The 17042-nt window shown below is 38.9% G+C and overlaps 1 protein-coding gene across 1 annotated transcript; it reads right to left on the bottom strand.

Moving 5' to 3' along the window:
• Nucleotides 1-12831: 12831 nt before the first annotated feature.
• LOC310869498 (cobalamin binding intrinsic factor-like) lies at nucleotides 12832-15844 on the bottom strand (the record flags this gene model as incomplete). Its single annotated transcript, XM_083780264.1, has 4 exons — nucleotides 12832-12971; nucleotides 13357-13493; nucleotides 15063-15207; nucleotides 15676-15844. 4 exons carry the CDS (start codon nucleotides 15842-15844, stop codon nucleotides 12910-12912), a joined length of 513 nt encoding a protein of 170 aa, XP_083636390.1. The 3' UTR covers nucleotides 12832-12909.
• Between the last annotated feature and the right edge of the window lie 1198 nt (nucleotides 15845-17042).

Genomic DNA, 17042 nt, shown 5'->3' with positions numbered 1-17042 from the left:
TTCAGAGATTTAGAAGGAATAAGCGAATTGGTGAGGCGACTATCCGTGAGGTAAGGTTTCTCTGCGGAGTGCGGAGACACCGGAGAGGGAGATCCATAGGGGAGATCACATTACAGCAGCCAAAGAGGGAGGGGGGTGGGGGGAGTTGCGAACTGTTTTCATGCGCACATCTTTTCATTGGCTAGTTCGCTTTGCGCACATCTTTTCATTGGCTAGTTCGCTTGCGCCACGTGACAACTTCTCACTTGTTAATATAGATGTATTCTGTACTACTGTTCTATATGATGTGCAATGTTATGCTTGTGCCACTGTGAGGCGCCAAGGCGCAAGGTATAGGATGCATGCCTGCCTCCTATAGCATGATCAGGTGACTCAGGTCACATGACTACTACCTGTGTGTGGAGCAGACTAGCAGTTCATTCCGTTATAGTATTGGGTCTGTCACCGTGAGACTGATGTGTGACAGGGAGCCCTTAACATAATAAATATGCCATGCTTGGCTAAATGGATCTAATACATTTTCTCCGAATGCAACGTTAAGCTGCAGAACTACGCATAACTTAACACAGGCTAGTTCGGTGGCGGGACCATCATTAGTCTCTGCGGGGGCATGGCTACTGTTGCGGGGGGGGCAGCGGTGGCACTGACACCGGAGGGGCCGGGGGTCCGGGAAGATCAAGTTCAAGAATCATCCAATATAACAGCGGTGCTGGCTACTGCTGCTTCTAGTATAGCTTCTCCTTCTCTTCTCTTAAGGCTTTGGACTGGAGACGGTTTTCGAAACCAATCTGAAATCCGTTTTTGAGACATAATACTAACTCGTACTATAGTGTCGACGTGTGCGCATTCGGGATTATTGCCCAACTTCTATCTACAATGATGCTGGATGTAAACAGGAAATACACCTGTCCAGCGTGCACCGCGGTGGCCCGTGATGACGTGAATTCATTGTGTATATTTTGTAAATATTGCACTAAATCCCCCACAAATAACCAACAACAACATACACTTTATGCAAAAAAAATATATAATTTTTAATTATTTGAGTTAAAATGGTTATGATATAATTATTTTCCATTAAAATTAAAAAAAGGAAAGAAATGGAAAGATTCCCCTCCAGACCACTGGGGGTGCTATAGCACCCCGCAGCACCCCTACTTCCCACGGCTATGCCTGAGATACTGGTAGGCCTATAGGGCAGGCTATAGTAGCATTATGAGTTTATTATTATGACACAAGCTGAAGGGAAAGTACCCAGACCAACAACTCTTAAAGCCAACCTGATGTGATGTATTGTAGAGCTACGGGTAGGCTAGCATGCATATGATTATTAATTATTAATCTGATATGACTCAAACTGAAGGAAACCCCTGACCGGTTTGATAACCACGTGAAGCCTGGAGAATACAGCCTGAATACCGGAAGACTCGACCCGGTGCTTGCCCGTTTTTCCTCCCGGAATTGTCACTTTGTAATATGCTATTGGCTGTTTGTATTCTTTTTGGAAAAATATAAAAAGATACTCCTGTGGAAAGGCTATATTATTTTACTTATATTGACCCTATAAACAATTTAGTATTATTTAGTATATGTAAGGTTTTGCACACTCAAATGGTACCTCGTCAGATAATCCCCACATATCCTACAACAACTTCTGTGAACAGACTTCACTGTAGTAGCTTTTCATAAATTATATTTGTACTTAGGCTGTCTGCTCTGCTGTCATGAAAGTTTATAGTTAGAGAAATTCAAAGTCCAGCCGTCTGCTGTCCAGCCTCTCCCACCCCTCACATTGAGGAAAATTCTGGGAGGAAAACAGAAACAGGGCGAGTCTTCTTGTTACCAGCCTGGATAATGTAATAATCTCACCATTAATTGGCATCACATCACATCAACAGGTTGCTTATCTTTAACCAATTTTGACCCGAGATCAGATTCTACAGATGTCTTCTACATCCTGACAGTTTTCTGAAAAAGCCATGTTTCTATGTCAGTCGTTCTTTGATTTTTCAAAAATAGCAGACCTATACAAGCTCGTGGCACGATGAGCTTGTAGATCTGCTATTTTTTATTGGCTAAAGCATAACATAATAACAACACCAAAAGGAGTTCCCGCCCAAAATTAGTCAGCAATGAATGACTTATACCATGATAAGTCATAATCAGGCTATGCTCAATTTCATTACTGTGGAATATCAAATACAAGGAGATAAAATCATGAATAAATAAAGTGTAAAGCTGCAAATTCGGAACGAAAGCTTTGATGCAAAGCAAATGTATATGCTAGAGTTCAAAATAATCAAATAATGTGTATCCATGTACAATAAATAATTCATGTGTAGGCCTATTGACACGCAATGAAATAATGCAGTACAGTTGTGAATGTTCATTTTGTTTTTTTATTTTTTTAAATAAAAGCGTACAAAGAGCCATTGAAATATACAAATGATAAACATTAAGGAAATTATAAACAGGAAAAGTCAAAGTAAAAAAAAAAAAAAAAGCAAATACAAATATACTACTCAAAGCATAAGGACATTTTGAATGTTTTTCCTTATATAGGTTGTTGATGGTGGTCACACACCATCAACAATAACTGGCATTAATTTAGACCTGAGGACGATTGTACAATTCCTGAGAGTTTTCTGAAAAACACATATACAAATATATGCAATTGGCCGCCGACCCCCATCTGAAAACATGTTGTTCCAGGGAACCCCCCAGAAGCAAAGCTAAAAACGTTCAATCTGAAAGAATATATTCAAAGATCTTTGGCAATGGCGCTGTAAGTGTTTTAAACAGAAAGTCAAATAACTTCATTTACAATCTAGTCTTTATGACCAGCCAAATATTGGGCTAATTAAATCTTGAGGAGCAGGAGGACTCGTCCATTTGATTTGGTTACACTTTTCGGAGCTACATTAAAAAAACAAACAGCGAACGTCATGACGTCCAACGTCATATTTTACCGTTTTATATCTCTACCCATCTGCAGGCCTTATGGTTTAACCCTCTAAGACCCAGCGTTGCTTTTTAGCAACAATTTTATTTTAATTAATTACGTATCAGATTCATACGAGGTTTCCACTGGACACACACTGGTCTGATTAAGTTAATTATTTATCACAATGGAAACTCAATGACCAAAATTATGGACTAAATTCCACCGGTTGGTTCCCAAGAATGGGAACCGGTTCAGTTATTTTTGGTTCTTAGTCCATGTCGAGCCAGAGCTCCAACATTGGTGGGAAAAACTAGACCGTCCTATATTAAATTGTGTATAGGATCAATACAAGTACATTAATACATGATAACCCTTCCACAGTAGTAGCTTTTTCATATTTTCTATTATTTTAATGTATATGTAATATGTATATGTGTCCATATCGGACAGCCCTATAGTGTGTGTGTGTGTGTGTGTGTGTCAGTCTCCCAAAGAGTGGTATTGGTACAAGGAGTATCTGTATGCCAACTTTGAGGGCCTTAAGGAGTTTGTGACCAGCATGATCAACCAACAAGTGTGTCACAAAGTGATGACCCCACTGAAGCAAGGACCACATTGACAGCCTCACTGGATTTTTTAACAAGACCCATCTGCAGGCCTTATGGTTTAACCCTCTAAGACCCAGCGTTGCTTTTTAGCAACAATTTTATTTTAATTAATTACTAAATTATTATCCCCCCCCCCCCCCCCCAAATGTAAATTTTATTATATTATTATATAATAATTATTATACATTTTTCATCAAACTTATTTTTTTTAACATATTGTTTAGTCTTAGTCCTATTAGTGCAAAGTAGTAGTAAGGTTGAAATCTATTTTTTGCAAGTAGAAATTAATGCGGGTCTAATATCTCTGCAGGCCTCATGTGAAGCTCTTATGAAAGGGCACCAATCAGACGACCCGTGAGGAAAGAGGCTGCAGCGGATAGAACGTGGAAGCTCCATAGATTTACAGTTCCAGCGCGGTAAATGCACTGTGCACCGACGACCGCTATACTGTCCTTTTTCATTTCTTAATTTTCTCTCACCCCCCCCCCCCCCCCCCCCCCAGGTAATTTTTTTTTCAAAATTTAAAAAAACGATGGGCTATAACCCATGTTTTTTTTAAATTTTTCATTTTTTTTCAAATCCTCAAAAATGATGAAAAACGGCGTGCTATAGTATGCCGTACGGTATGGGCTATAGCCCATGTTCAAAAATGATGAAAAACGAGGTTAATTCTTTTTTTCAAAAAACGATGGGCAGTAAGCTCATATCTGCTAGACATAAAACGGTTTGTAGATTACTTACTGAATAATAATTAAATAAATTATACATTATAAATATATATATAATATAATAAAATATAATAATATTATAGTATATTATAATATCAATATTATAATTATAGGAAAAAGGGGAGGGATGCAGCGATGTCAAGTGGTTTCCTCCCCCGACAGCAGCTATAAAATATATGATATGGTTTAATGTAATACATGTATATAATCTAATTAATTTATATAAATTATATGATAAGGGCAGTGTCAGCGATGCAGGGCAGTGTCAGCGATGCAGGGCAGTGTCAGCGATGCAGGGCAGTCCCCCCCCCCCCCCCCCCCCCCCCCCGGAGCGTGGTAGCTGTCCTGAGTTCTGGTTCAGCTTCAACAGTCGCTGCTACAAGTTCGTAGGCCTGCGAGCGCGCGCGGCCTGAGCCGGCGAGCGTGCTGCCTGAGCTGGCACAACGCACAGAAGAACTGCCAGGATGAAGCTGTATAGGTGCCAACCTGGTGTCCATCCACAGCGACCAGGAGAACGACTTCGTCATGAACCCGATCCTGAACTATAACTATGGAACCTGGGCCTGGATTGGACTGAACGACTACTACTATGTAGATGGAAGTGGTCTGATGGCTCCAGTGTGAACTACACCAGGTGGGGGAGGATGAGAAACCCAGGTAGATGTGTGACTATACATACGGTGGAGGTCAATGGTTTGCCCTCCCATGTTCTTATGAAGGTGCTTCTGTGTGCAGTGTTCTTAATGCATAAACATGTCCTTGTTGAGTGGAATGTGTGATTCAACTCTCACTGACTTGTACCGAGTCTCCACAATAAAACAGCATGAAATAAGGTTTCATACATTGTAGATTACTTACTGAATAATAATAAAATAAATTATATATTAATATATATATATATAATAATGAAATATAATAATATTATAGTATAATATTAATATTATAATTATAGGAAAAAGGGAGGGATGCACCGATGTCAAGTGGTTTCCTCCCCCGACAGCAGAGCTATAAAATATATGATATGGTTTAATGTAATATATGTATATAATCCAATTAATTTATATAAAATATATGATATGGTTTAATGTAATATATGTATATAATCTAATTAATTTGTGTGACTGCTTATATATATCAACCACTCGGTCACACATTCGTGTCCTGTTCCCATTCTGGGACGTCTGGCCCGCATGGTGGCAAAACAGTGCCACCTGGTGGCACAACAAGGTGGCACAACAGTGGCAGACCATGACGCTCATCTTACGACCATCAAAAGGTAAGCCCGCAGGGGGTCTTAAAGACACGTTCATATTATTACTATTATTATTTTATTTTGTATTAATTTATTTTCATCCGCGTGCTAAACCATAGGTTTTCTTACATAATGTTTCTGCACTTCATTTCTGACAAAATGAAGACTATTTTCCGACTAATGTTCGGGGCCCCCCAGGGTGTGACCTCACCCGCTTTACGCCGTTTTCAATGTACGTGTTCTTTATCAAGTATAGTGTTTCCATATATATATATTTTTTTCTCTAAACACCTTGAACGTTTCTTCGGTCTAAGAACTGGCAGGCGTCTCTCTCCCAACGAACACCCATCTCCGTCTCCTCCATCCTCGTCTCTCTCCTTTGATGCCCAGCATCCCCAACGAACACCCATCTCCGTCTCCTCCATCCTCGTCCGTATACTGTATTAAACATAATTTATTAAACAATAAGAGTATGTCAAAATATAAAACAGGCCCCAATACTGTACATAATCAATCATTTACTGCTCATCAATAACGGGACTCTTGCCGTTCACATTTGTAATTTAAAGAGACTAGTCCTTACCCGTTCTGAATATATGAACAGCAAATGATGTTCGCCAGATGGGGGCAGTAGAGAGTACTCTCTACTGCCCCCATCTGGCGGAGTCAGGTTAATATAAGGAAGTGTGGGGACAGACAGGATGACTGAGTGACAGACATTTATAGATAGCACATATCATATTTATTATGTCAATATCATTAAATTAAAAAAAGCCCTGATAGCAGGGGTCCCAGAGATGGAAATGCCATTTAAATGTAGCCTAATGCATGTCAAACTGGGGCTCCTCCTTGAAATTCAAATGGTTGAGAATCACTGCTAGAGCCAGACAAATCTTCTCTTATGGGGGATCCCTGGCATATACTTTCAAAAGGCGGTCTGTGGGCTAATAAAATGTCAATTTGGGAGTCCTTGACATGAAAAGGTTTGTCTTATAGAGCACCTATTCTTGGAGGAACAGTGGTGGGAAATGTAGATTACAAGCTCACCATGTGTTGTTTTTCTTCTCTCCCTTCCCCTCATCTGTCTTTCAGGTCAGCGTTCGGATGAGCCACAATTCATGGCAGTTAGTTGGACTTCTATCCCCCCCCAAACTGCTGTCCACGTTCCAGGCCAACATGCAGTGATTGGCTGCATGGTCTTTCATCAGGTTGAAAACCTTTGAAGACAAAGATTAACAATAATGCCAAACATTCAAATGATAATCTTTTCAAACACTTTTCAAATCAATAAGTTATCTTTTTAACCACTACACACTTTTAAACATTAAATATATTTTTAAATAATCAAACGACTTTCAAACAATGTGTTTTTAAACAATAAATTCCTAAACTTTAAGTATTTTAAATTAACTTATTAAAAAGTCAACATTGTAATCAAATTCAAAGTCATTTTAAATGAAACATTTCAGATTAATTTAACCTTTAAGCTTGAATAAATAATTTAAATTAGGTAAACATCTAAGCATTTTAAATTGTATAAGTAGGCCCATTTAAAGAAAGATAGCTGAACCTTGAGCTTGTATCAGCTCTAATTCAACCAGGCATTTAACATGGTAAATTAAATTATGAATTGTCCACATTTTTTTAAATAATTTTAGTAGTACTTTGTCTTACTCTTATAAAAAGATAGTTTTACTTTATAAAACATAAATCAAACCAAACTCTCAAACAAAAAAGGCAACACTGATGTGCTTTCCCAGTTGAACATACTAAACACACAATCAGCCCATTGAAGCCAGTTTTTAACCACATTAAACAGTGCTGCATACACGTGTAAATAAAACAATACAACATCACCAACCATTGGCGTCTTTGTATAGGTAGGACCCAGGAGTAGATCTTTGCTGTTTGTTTGTTTGTTTGATTGAGAGAATGACTGAACCTCCATTCCTTTTCATCTGGTGTTTGTTTGTTTGTTTGTTTGAGAGAATGACTGAACCTCCATTCCTTTTCATCTGGTGTTTGTTTGTTTGTTTGAGAGAATGACTGAACCTCCATTCCTTTTCAGGAGCTCCTAATCAGGTAACGAGCAGCCATCTTGCTGCTGCACTCTGGGAGATGTAGTTTCTGAGGTCTGAGATGTCACGCTGACCATAATATGTTTTGGTCCATTTCTGAGTTTTTGACTCAACACTTATCAACACACATTAAAAGTCCATCTATTTGTACTACAATGCTGTTTAGTTAATAAAGCTTTTTAAATTAATCCTGGTCTAGAGTGTGCTTGAAGACCCCTCTTCTCCTTTTTATATATTATTGAGACTATAATATTTATAAGACTAAAATACTAGGATTTGTCTGATTTAGTCGACTCAATTTCAGAAGACTAAATATGACTACTAAATTTAAGACTGTGTGTGTGTGTGTGTGTGGTGTGTGTGTGTGTGTGGTGTGTGTGTGTGTGTGTGTGTGTGTGTGTGTGTGTGTGTGTGTGTGTGTGTGTGTCAGCATACTGAAACGTTTCAGTATGCTGATTTTAGAACGGGCCTTAGGCCTTAATGGGTTAATCAACACCAGATCAATATATTCAACATAACAGGTATTTTATTTATATGCACATTCCTCAACTGTCAGCTTGTAGATCGGCTATTTTCCAAAATGTTTGCCTCTTTCTTAGGTAATGTGACACTTAATTTGGCCAACGTTTGACCATGTTTTATGGTAGAGTTTGTCGGGTACTGTTGATGTAACCTAGCAATGGTCTCACTATTGGTTTAATCTTTATTTCCTTTTCATTGAGGTATTTAAGAAGTCCTTAAATGTGAAGATACCCTGGCCTGTATGCACTTTGTTGGTTTGAACAAACGATTCAACATGTCATATTTTATAAGGCCAAAGTGTAATAAGGCCAAAGTGAAAGGGCCCTTTTTAGTATTTCTAAAACTGCTAAAACGTAACTTAAATTAACAAACCCACACACAAGTTAAATGTGGAACTGAAAGATGAACTGAAATTAATTTGAACTGAATCGAATGGATTTCTTACAAATATAAATACCTACAAAACTATAAGAACTGAATGTGGAAAATGTGGTATCAAATCCTGTTGTTACCTTGAACCACCACTAGAGGGGAATGTTGGACAACTTTGACTACTTTTAGAAGTCTCTCTCTCTCTCTCTCTCTCTCTCTCTCTCTCTCTCTCTCTCTCTCTCTCTCTCTCTCTCTCTCTCTCTCTCTCTCTCTCTCTCTCTCTCTCTTTGCTCGAATTCCCCTGAATCTTTAACATTCTCTAATAACAACCTCAAACATATCATCACAAAGTTGTCCTTTAACATCGTTTAACGTTGTTTAATGCAATCAGATTGGACTTTTTCTGTTTGGATGTTTATGTTTATGTTTATGTTTATTAAAGGATCCCCATTAGAGACACATGAAAGAGCCTCTAGTCTTCCTGGGGTCCTAAATAACACAAATACGATACAGATGTACAAGTAAAAATTCACATTAAAACAGGAAAAACTAAATTAAAAATACAAAAACAAATTCACATGATAAAAACTATTAATAAACTCAAATACTCAAATCAGTTATATACTTGACAAATTGGCAAGGTATCGTTTGACATTTCTTTTGAAAGTAGTTTTGTTATTTATTGTCGATAAGATGTTTTTAGGCAGAGCATTCCAGATAATTATTGCCCTATATATACCAGTGTTTTTGAGACAGTTTGATTTTGGTGTTATTCTTATTCTTATGTTTCCAGAGGCTGCTCCTCTGGTGTTGTGACCATGTTCAGCAGTCATTTTTAACTGGTGAGCCAGGCTGTATGGCTTACCGGTGGTGATGATATTTCGCAGTAGCATTAGGAGACTCACCTCTAATTTATTTTCCACCATAAGCCATGCAAGATGTTTATGCATATAATCAATACTAGTCCTGTATGAGGAGCCTAATGCCAGACGAGCCGCTTTGTTCTGAGCAACTTGTAACTTTTTCAAATCAGATTTAGTAGCTGCTGACCAGATAACAGGGCAGTATTCTAAGTGTGACAAAACCAAAGAATGGATAACCAATTTCATTATGGAAGGAGAAATGAAAGCAGAACATTTTCTAGCCATACCAATTCCCCTTCCCATTTTGATTACAATATTATTTATATGTTTTGACCAAGATAAAGAGCTATGTATAGTTACTCCCAGAAGTTTTATTGTGTTCACCTGTTCAATTTGTGTGTTGCCAATTGACAATTTTAACTGAGGATTCTTGCCCAACATATATCTAGATCCAAGCACAATGGCCTTTGTCTTGGAAATATTTAGCACAAGCTTGTTACACTCGATCCACTCATAAGTGTCTGCTAGAGCTCTGCTTAATGTGTCAGTAACAACTTGCTCAGATGTGTCTGCGCTATATAATGTTGTGTCATCAGCATACATAATTGTATTAACATTCTTTACACAAAGTGGTAAATCATTCGTGAAAGTATAACAGAGGCCCCAGGCAGCTCCCTTGTGGAACTCCACAGTTAATGGGGTTCCAGTTTGAAAAGCTGCCATTAAAGAAGACCCTCTGTTGCCTCCCTGAGAGATAATGACCAAACCAAGACAATGCATTAGAGGTGAAACCGTAACACTGTAGCTTATCTACAAGCAAAGAATGATCAATTACATAAAATGCTGCACTGAAGTCCAGCATAACAGCACCTACTAATTTCTTATTGTCCATGGAAGATAACCAATCGTCATTCATTTGTAAAAGTGCAGTGCTTGTAGAATGGCCTTCCCTATAAGCATGCTGAAAGGGTGAGAGTAGATTATTAATGGCAAAATAGTCCATGACCTGTTTGAAAACAATCTTTTCCATAATTTTGCTTAGCAACGGTAAAATACTGATAGGACGGCTATTTGGACCAGTAAATGTTTTATTCTTATCTTTTGGAAGTGGAATGATTTTAGCTTCCTTCCATACTGTTGGGTGGACCCCATAGTTTAAACACTGGTTGAATATATGACATATAGGAGTAACCACAGAATTAACAACAATTTTCAATATTCTACTGTCTAAGTTATCATTACCAGAAGAAGTGGAATCTGCTTGCGACATGATTAATTTCAAAACTGTTTCCCTATCAACTTGATTAAAGCTGAAGAGACAGTTTTTGTCTTTCATAATTTCTTCCTTTATAAGTGTACGTGATAGTGACCCATCACTACTTTCTTGACCTTCTCTTAATTTATCAACTTTATTAAAAAAAAATCATTGAAGTGGTTTGCAATATCATAAGGTTTTGTTATGAACATTCCTTCAGATTGTATGAATGAAATAGATACATTTGATTTCCTGCCCATTATTTCATTCAGTGTTGACCATAGTTTTTTCCCATCATTTTAATTAATTCTATGTTTATAATACTCTTTATTTTTCTTTATATTTAACCTTGATACTTTGTTCCTTAATTAATTTACAGTATATTTGTCTATCTGTTTGCTGTTTTCTTTGCATTATCCCTCAATGTCATTAACTCATGGATCTCTTTATCCAGCCATGGGGCACCTTTTGACCTAACAGTAAATTTCCTAAATGCTGCGTGCCTATTTACTATTTGCATAAGCAAATTCATAAACACATTTAGTGCTATTTCAGGGTTGTTCTCTTTACACACTATAGACCAGTCCACTTGTTCAACCTCACCAACAAATACTTCCTTGTTAAAGATGGAGTGCCACAATTTTTGTATTTTTCCAGTTTTTCATGTGTCTATGAGGTGACAGTACTTCATTAGACACCCTGGAGTTGTTTTTATGCGCAATGGTGTATTAACTTTGTATTTAGGGTTTCTTCCTGGAGGCTGAACCCTTGACAGTCAAACGGGCCAATGAAGTAAACAGCAATATAGTGACATCACACTATCAGCCCCTCCCCTAACCCCTCCTTCTTTATCATACAACTACAGCTGTGGGTGCGGCTTCAGTTCAGGTGGATCACCACCCATCACCACCCACCAGGCAAACCAGGCATACTTAATGAACTGGTGGGCGTGTCCACTTAAAAGCATGATTTTAACAAATACTGTACACTTTTTGGAAAGAGTTCTTCCACCTTATATTTTAATAATACCTGATTATCATGTTTTAGGGTGGAAAAAAATCGTGGCACTCCGTCTTTAAAGTGCTTGTAAGATCTCTTGTTGATAATTTGATTACCTCTTTTTGGGATTCTAATACTCCTAGACAGTGCAACTAAGTTATGGTCACTAAATCCTACTGCAATGGAAACTGCTTTAGAACAGCGTTCTGGAAAATTGGTAAATATTAGCTCCAAACATGTGGAAGAAGTATTGCCATTCTTATTAGTGAAAATCCTAGTTGGATGAGATACCATTTGTGTTAGATTGCATGCTTGAGCCATGGATAACATCTTACATTTCATATTACACTTATCAGAAAACCAATGAATATTCATGTCTCCCATTAAGTATATTTCTCTGTTTCCATCAGAGGCTTTATCAACCATACTGCATATGTCTGACAGATATTTCATGTCAGCATTAGGGGGTCTATAACAGCATCCTATAAGAAATGGCTTATGTGGTAGATGTACTAGAACCCATACTGCCTCAATACTGCCATCTATTGATAGACCATCCATAGGTTCAGCAGGGATATGACTTTGAATATATATTGCAACACCACCTCCATATCTATTTCTGTCCTTTCTGAATATATTGTAGCCCTGTATTGACACCTCTGCATTACCAAATGAGGGCTCAAGATGGGTTTCTGATACAGTAAAAATATGGATGTTGTGCTGACTAGCCAGGCGCTGTACCTCATGAACTTTATTTCTAAGACTACATACATTTAGATGAGCCATTATTAGGCCTTTGGTTGGAAATTTAGACATTGCAACCCTGAGAAATACAGCATCCCTTAACACTCTGCCAAGTATTTAATTTATATGCCTTACAATACCTGCCACAAATATGGTCAACTTGCGTACATTTGAAATTACAGAAAAAAGATATATAACAACAAATAACATTATCAATGATAATTTCTCTGTTGAAATTATCCAGAATACAGGCCATGATAAACAGTATAAGTAAACTGCTCACCATAACCATAACATGACCCATCAATGCATGATCCACAACAAGGCATTTGTGACTTAAACCAGCTGAGTTTTTCAAGTTCCACAGATTTATTCAAATGACCACAGAGCTATTTTTTTAATTAGTAACATTGTTCTCTCATGACAACAATCTGATTCTCGTGACAAAAACGTGATAGTCTGACAGTGGCTCATCGCAGATCAATCTTCAATAACTGGTATTTCAGATTGATGGGTAGGTGCAAGGTCAGGGACTCCAAGCACTTCAATATCTGGTGTAATTCAGGTACACTTGCTCGTTGCGTTTAGGAATGTAACAGCCAATACCTGCAAGCAATAGAAAGAGTATAGTAACACAGGTAGATAGACGAACAGACACAGGCTCCCAGAAATGTCAAAATACTTCCGGTCGTACAGTCTGGAGCAACGCAAGCTCTGAAAATGAAGGATAAAGCGAGGATAAAGCGAATGGGACGCCTCCTCCCCACTTCCGTTTCATCTTTAAAGTTGTGCAAATTGCGTGTGAACATGTTATGGTTTTGAATTTTTGTATTCTATTTTGCCTATAGTTTAGTTTCGTGTAGTTTTTAAATGCTAGTTTTTGTGAAAAGGAGTAGTTGTAGCTTATAGTGTTACTTTCTTTTGTAATGTGTAATAATTGTAATATTGTTTTATTGCATATGGGTTAGTTAGGAAAACAGCAGAGACTCACCAACATCAGTTGGCTTGATTTTACCATCTGCCGTGGTCCCCAGTATCTGCCAGTAGGTACGCTCCGTAGCATTCCCAGCCAAACCGTTTACACTCTCCAGGTAGGGTCCATAGTCCGAGTTTTCACTGTAGGTGAAACTGGAAGGAGAAGAGGTTAGGAGAACATTTGAAGAAAAAATAAAGATATATATATATATATATATAGTATGTATGTGTGTACACATACATACATATATATACACATATATAGAAAAACTAAGACCAAGGCGCAGATGGAGGGATCTCGTCGACTCACTGGCCTTGGAACGCCCGGGAGGAAGTTACTATAACGTTGCTCTGTAGAGGGAAGTCTGGGGCTCTCTGGTGGAGCTGTTGCCCCTGCGACCCGACTATGGATAAGCGGTTATGGATGGATGGACGGATGGATGGATGGATAATGAGTTAATTAATTAACAAGTTAATGTCTTCCTCCCGTCCAGCCTCCAAACGCACCAGCTTTCTTTTCTATGTTTGTTATTACTTAGTCAGAGATACCTGATGAGGTCAGTGTGACTGAAACCTTTCACTGTAAGTGTGCAGGAGCTTTATCTCTGTCTCATGTAAAGCCTACTGACTGCACTCCTACGAACCAGGAGCAGGTGTGCAGAAGGAGGTCCCATTTGTACTTAGTTTTTAATTTAGGTAAGAGGCCTGCATTTTGTTGGGTTGCTTCTGGTAAGCATAGCGTTTTAGTTTACATCATTAGCAGTTATGGCCCAACACCAACCTGATGTTTTTTCCCAATTATTTCAAATAAATACTACTATATGTTGGACTGTAGTCTACGTTTGTCCATAACTAAAGAAATAAAATAAATTCCACCTATCTAAATAGGTGGAAAATCACACCCGTGTGAAGTGAGTGGTGCAACTCCGTGTGGGGGTGGGCGGAAGCTCCAGACCCACAGGAACGCACCCAGGGTGCCGGCCCGATTCCGGCGAGCCGCCCCGCGCCCGAAACGGAGTTACCGTGTGGGAGTCGCTCTACTGTACTGTACTGTCACTGGACTATACTGGCACACCCGAAATCACCATATATACAGTTAACATGTGCGTGTGTGTTTGTGTGAGTGTTAGGTTGCGCAGGTTGAAAAACAACCATGCTATTTTCGTGCTCATACCCAGGCACCCAGCTACCCAGCCAGCCACCCACCCAAAGTGGTTGCACCACTTCAAAAATAAAGAAGCTCATAACGTGCTGCGAGCGATGTGCTGTGAGCTTATGAGTTATGTTGTGTGTGTTTTTTTGGTTCGTTTTTTTTAAATTGGGATTAAGATGTCACATTTTTGGCAGACATGATAACTCTGTTTGTGATGGGTATTAAATGTCATCTCTTATTCTCTAACCTGTTTTTCCTGTCTCACAAACACCAGACTAGTGTCACTGAGGACATGATGGCATGCATTGTTTACACAGTTAACACATTCTTCGCCTTACCCAGACGCATGATGCATGTCATGTTTTTGTGTGAATGGGGACCCCGGTAAGATTAGCTGTGGCTTAATGGGCATGCTAATAAACACAATAAATGCTCAATGACTTATTGTCTGATTTACCAAATGCAGAGGTCTTAATCAGGATAAGCAAACTCAACAGCTTTGAGTGAAGAACCAAGGTTTGCATCATGCTATAAATTTAGCCTAAACCAACAGTGCTGTCATATCTTACGTGAAGTTGTTGTAGGCCATCTCAATCCTCTTCATGGCTCCAATTAGAACACCTCTGTAGGCCACCTCAATGGAGTAGGTCTTATTGAGGGCGTTCTCTATGCTATTCATCACCCGAAGTGTGATGGGGTATGGACCATAACCAGCTGGGAAAAAAAGAAGAAAAAAAAGAAAGAAAATCACACTTTACTTATTTTTGTTGACAAAGTTGTAAATGTCAACTGTATAACATAACAATAACATAAGCAAGCAGCACGCTAGCAGACAGTACACTAGTTCTGTCGTTCAATCATTTCATTATTATATTTTACATTACCTGATCATCTTCTTAATTAAATACACTATAAGCTCGTCACATGAAACCCTACACCGTCATATGCATACATCTGTCCCACAAATTATCAAAACATTAGAAGGTAGCCAGCCTATCAGATTGTGAAAATGTAATAATAATAATAATAATAAATAATACAATTAAATACACTTTCAAAGATATAAAAAGGGGGCGGCCTATTATTATTGTGTACAATTCAAAATACTTTATCAAATTGACTTTACTAATAGCAAAATGGTTAACGGGTCACATGGTTACATGGAGTCTGGATCATCCCTACCGTGTGGCTCTGGAGTGGTGGTCCTCACTGGACCTGGGGTCTCAGGTTGTGGGTTCTCATGTTCTTCTGGGTTCTGATGGTGGTCGATGCTCAGCTCAAAGTGAATGTCGGTCCCAGCCTCACACACACAGAAGAGGAAGAGCAACAAAGCTCCGCTGATGGTCTTCATTCTGACAGGCAGTGACTATAGTGATACTAATCCTGCACACAGCATGCAGACGCTTTATACTCACCCACATCTAGGTGGAACAGCCCATTTTCAACATGACGTCCATAAGATAGGCAGACAGACAGACAGACAGACAGACAGACAGACAGACAGACAGACAGACAGACAGACAGACAGACAGACAGACAGACAGACAGACAGACAGACAGACAGACCTAAATTCATATAGTGTAGATTTTGTCCTAAAACAAACATTAAATGCCATTGACAATGAATGAAGAATGCATGTCATATGTAGACGAGCAAATTGGCTATTTTGTCCTACACAAAGATTTTTTATTTGTTTATTGACCCAACCACTCCTTCTATTTTTGTGTATGTGAGTGTGCAGACTGCAGTTGTATATTAGTTATCATGTTTACTTCTTGGAATGTATGTTTGTGGTCTCAACCTGACAGCCATCTCTCTACTTGTGTATGTGTCTGTGTGTCAGATGGAAGTGCGTGCATGAGTGTTCAGTGTGCATGTGCGCGTGCATGAGTGTCCTCACATGGCCCATGTGTCAAAAACATGGGCCACGATACATGTTGCAGTATCCTTTCTCAGTTTAGTGCCACACCCTTTCCCAGTTTGCAGGCCTTGTGGCCTTGAGTTTCTACAATGTAGGGGTGCATTAAACCCAGAAAAATTCTCCCCTATACACTAGTTTTTATGGTAGAACTTCATGTCTCCTCCTGTCCTCAGAGATCCTTTTTTCTACATATGTCATTCACTTGAATTTCGCCGTTTTCAAATACTAGAGAGCCCATAAAAGGCTAGGTTGAACTTGCAGAGTCCTGGTGTCCTGTGAGCAGCCATTCAAGAGGGCAGGAGAGAGAAAGTGGACTGGATGTGGACTGTTTCTAAAGTGACTAGCTCTAGACTAGAGGGTATGCGACGGTGACTGGGTGTAAGGGAGCTCTTGTTACAACACACTCTGACTGGAACCCACGCATCTCTTTTTCCATGTCAACCCAAAAGAACCAGTGTCTCAAGGTGGTTATCCTGCTCCAGCATGTGCCGCGGTTTCGTGGTGCTTCTTCCACACATCCTGGCGATTGGGACCTATGCACACACGGTTTGACATTTTCAGTGAATCAAGGTATAGCTATTAGCAAACTACTTCCTGTCCTCCTCACTGGACACAATCATCCAATGT

The sequence above is a fragment of the Protomyctophum parallelum genome, assembly GCF_964188405.1.
Source record: "Protomyctophum parallelum genome assembly, chromosome: 13".
In the NCBI taxonomy this organism is placed as follows: Eukaryota; Metazoa; Chordata; class Actinopteri; order Myctophiformes; family Myctophidae; genus Protomyctophum; species Protomyctophum parallelum.
The sequence above is the reverse complement of the archived record's forward strand: the minus strand, read 5'-3'. Positions and strand labels throughout refer to the sequence as shown.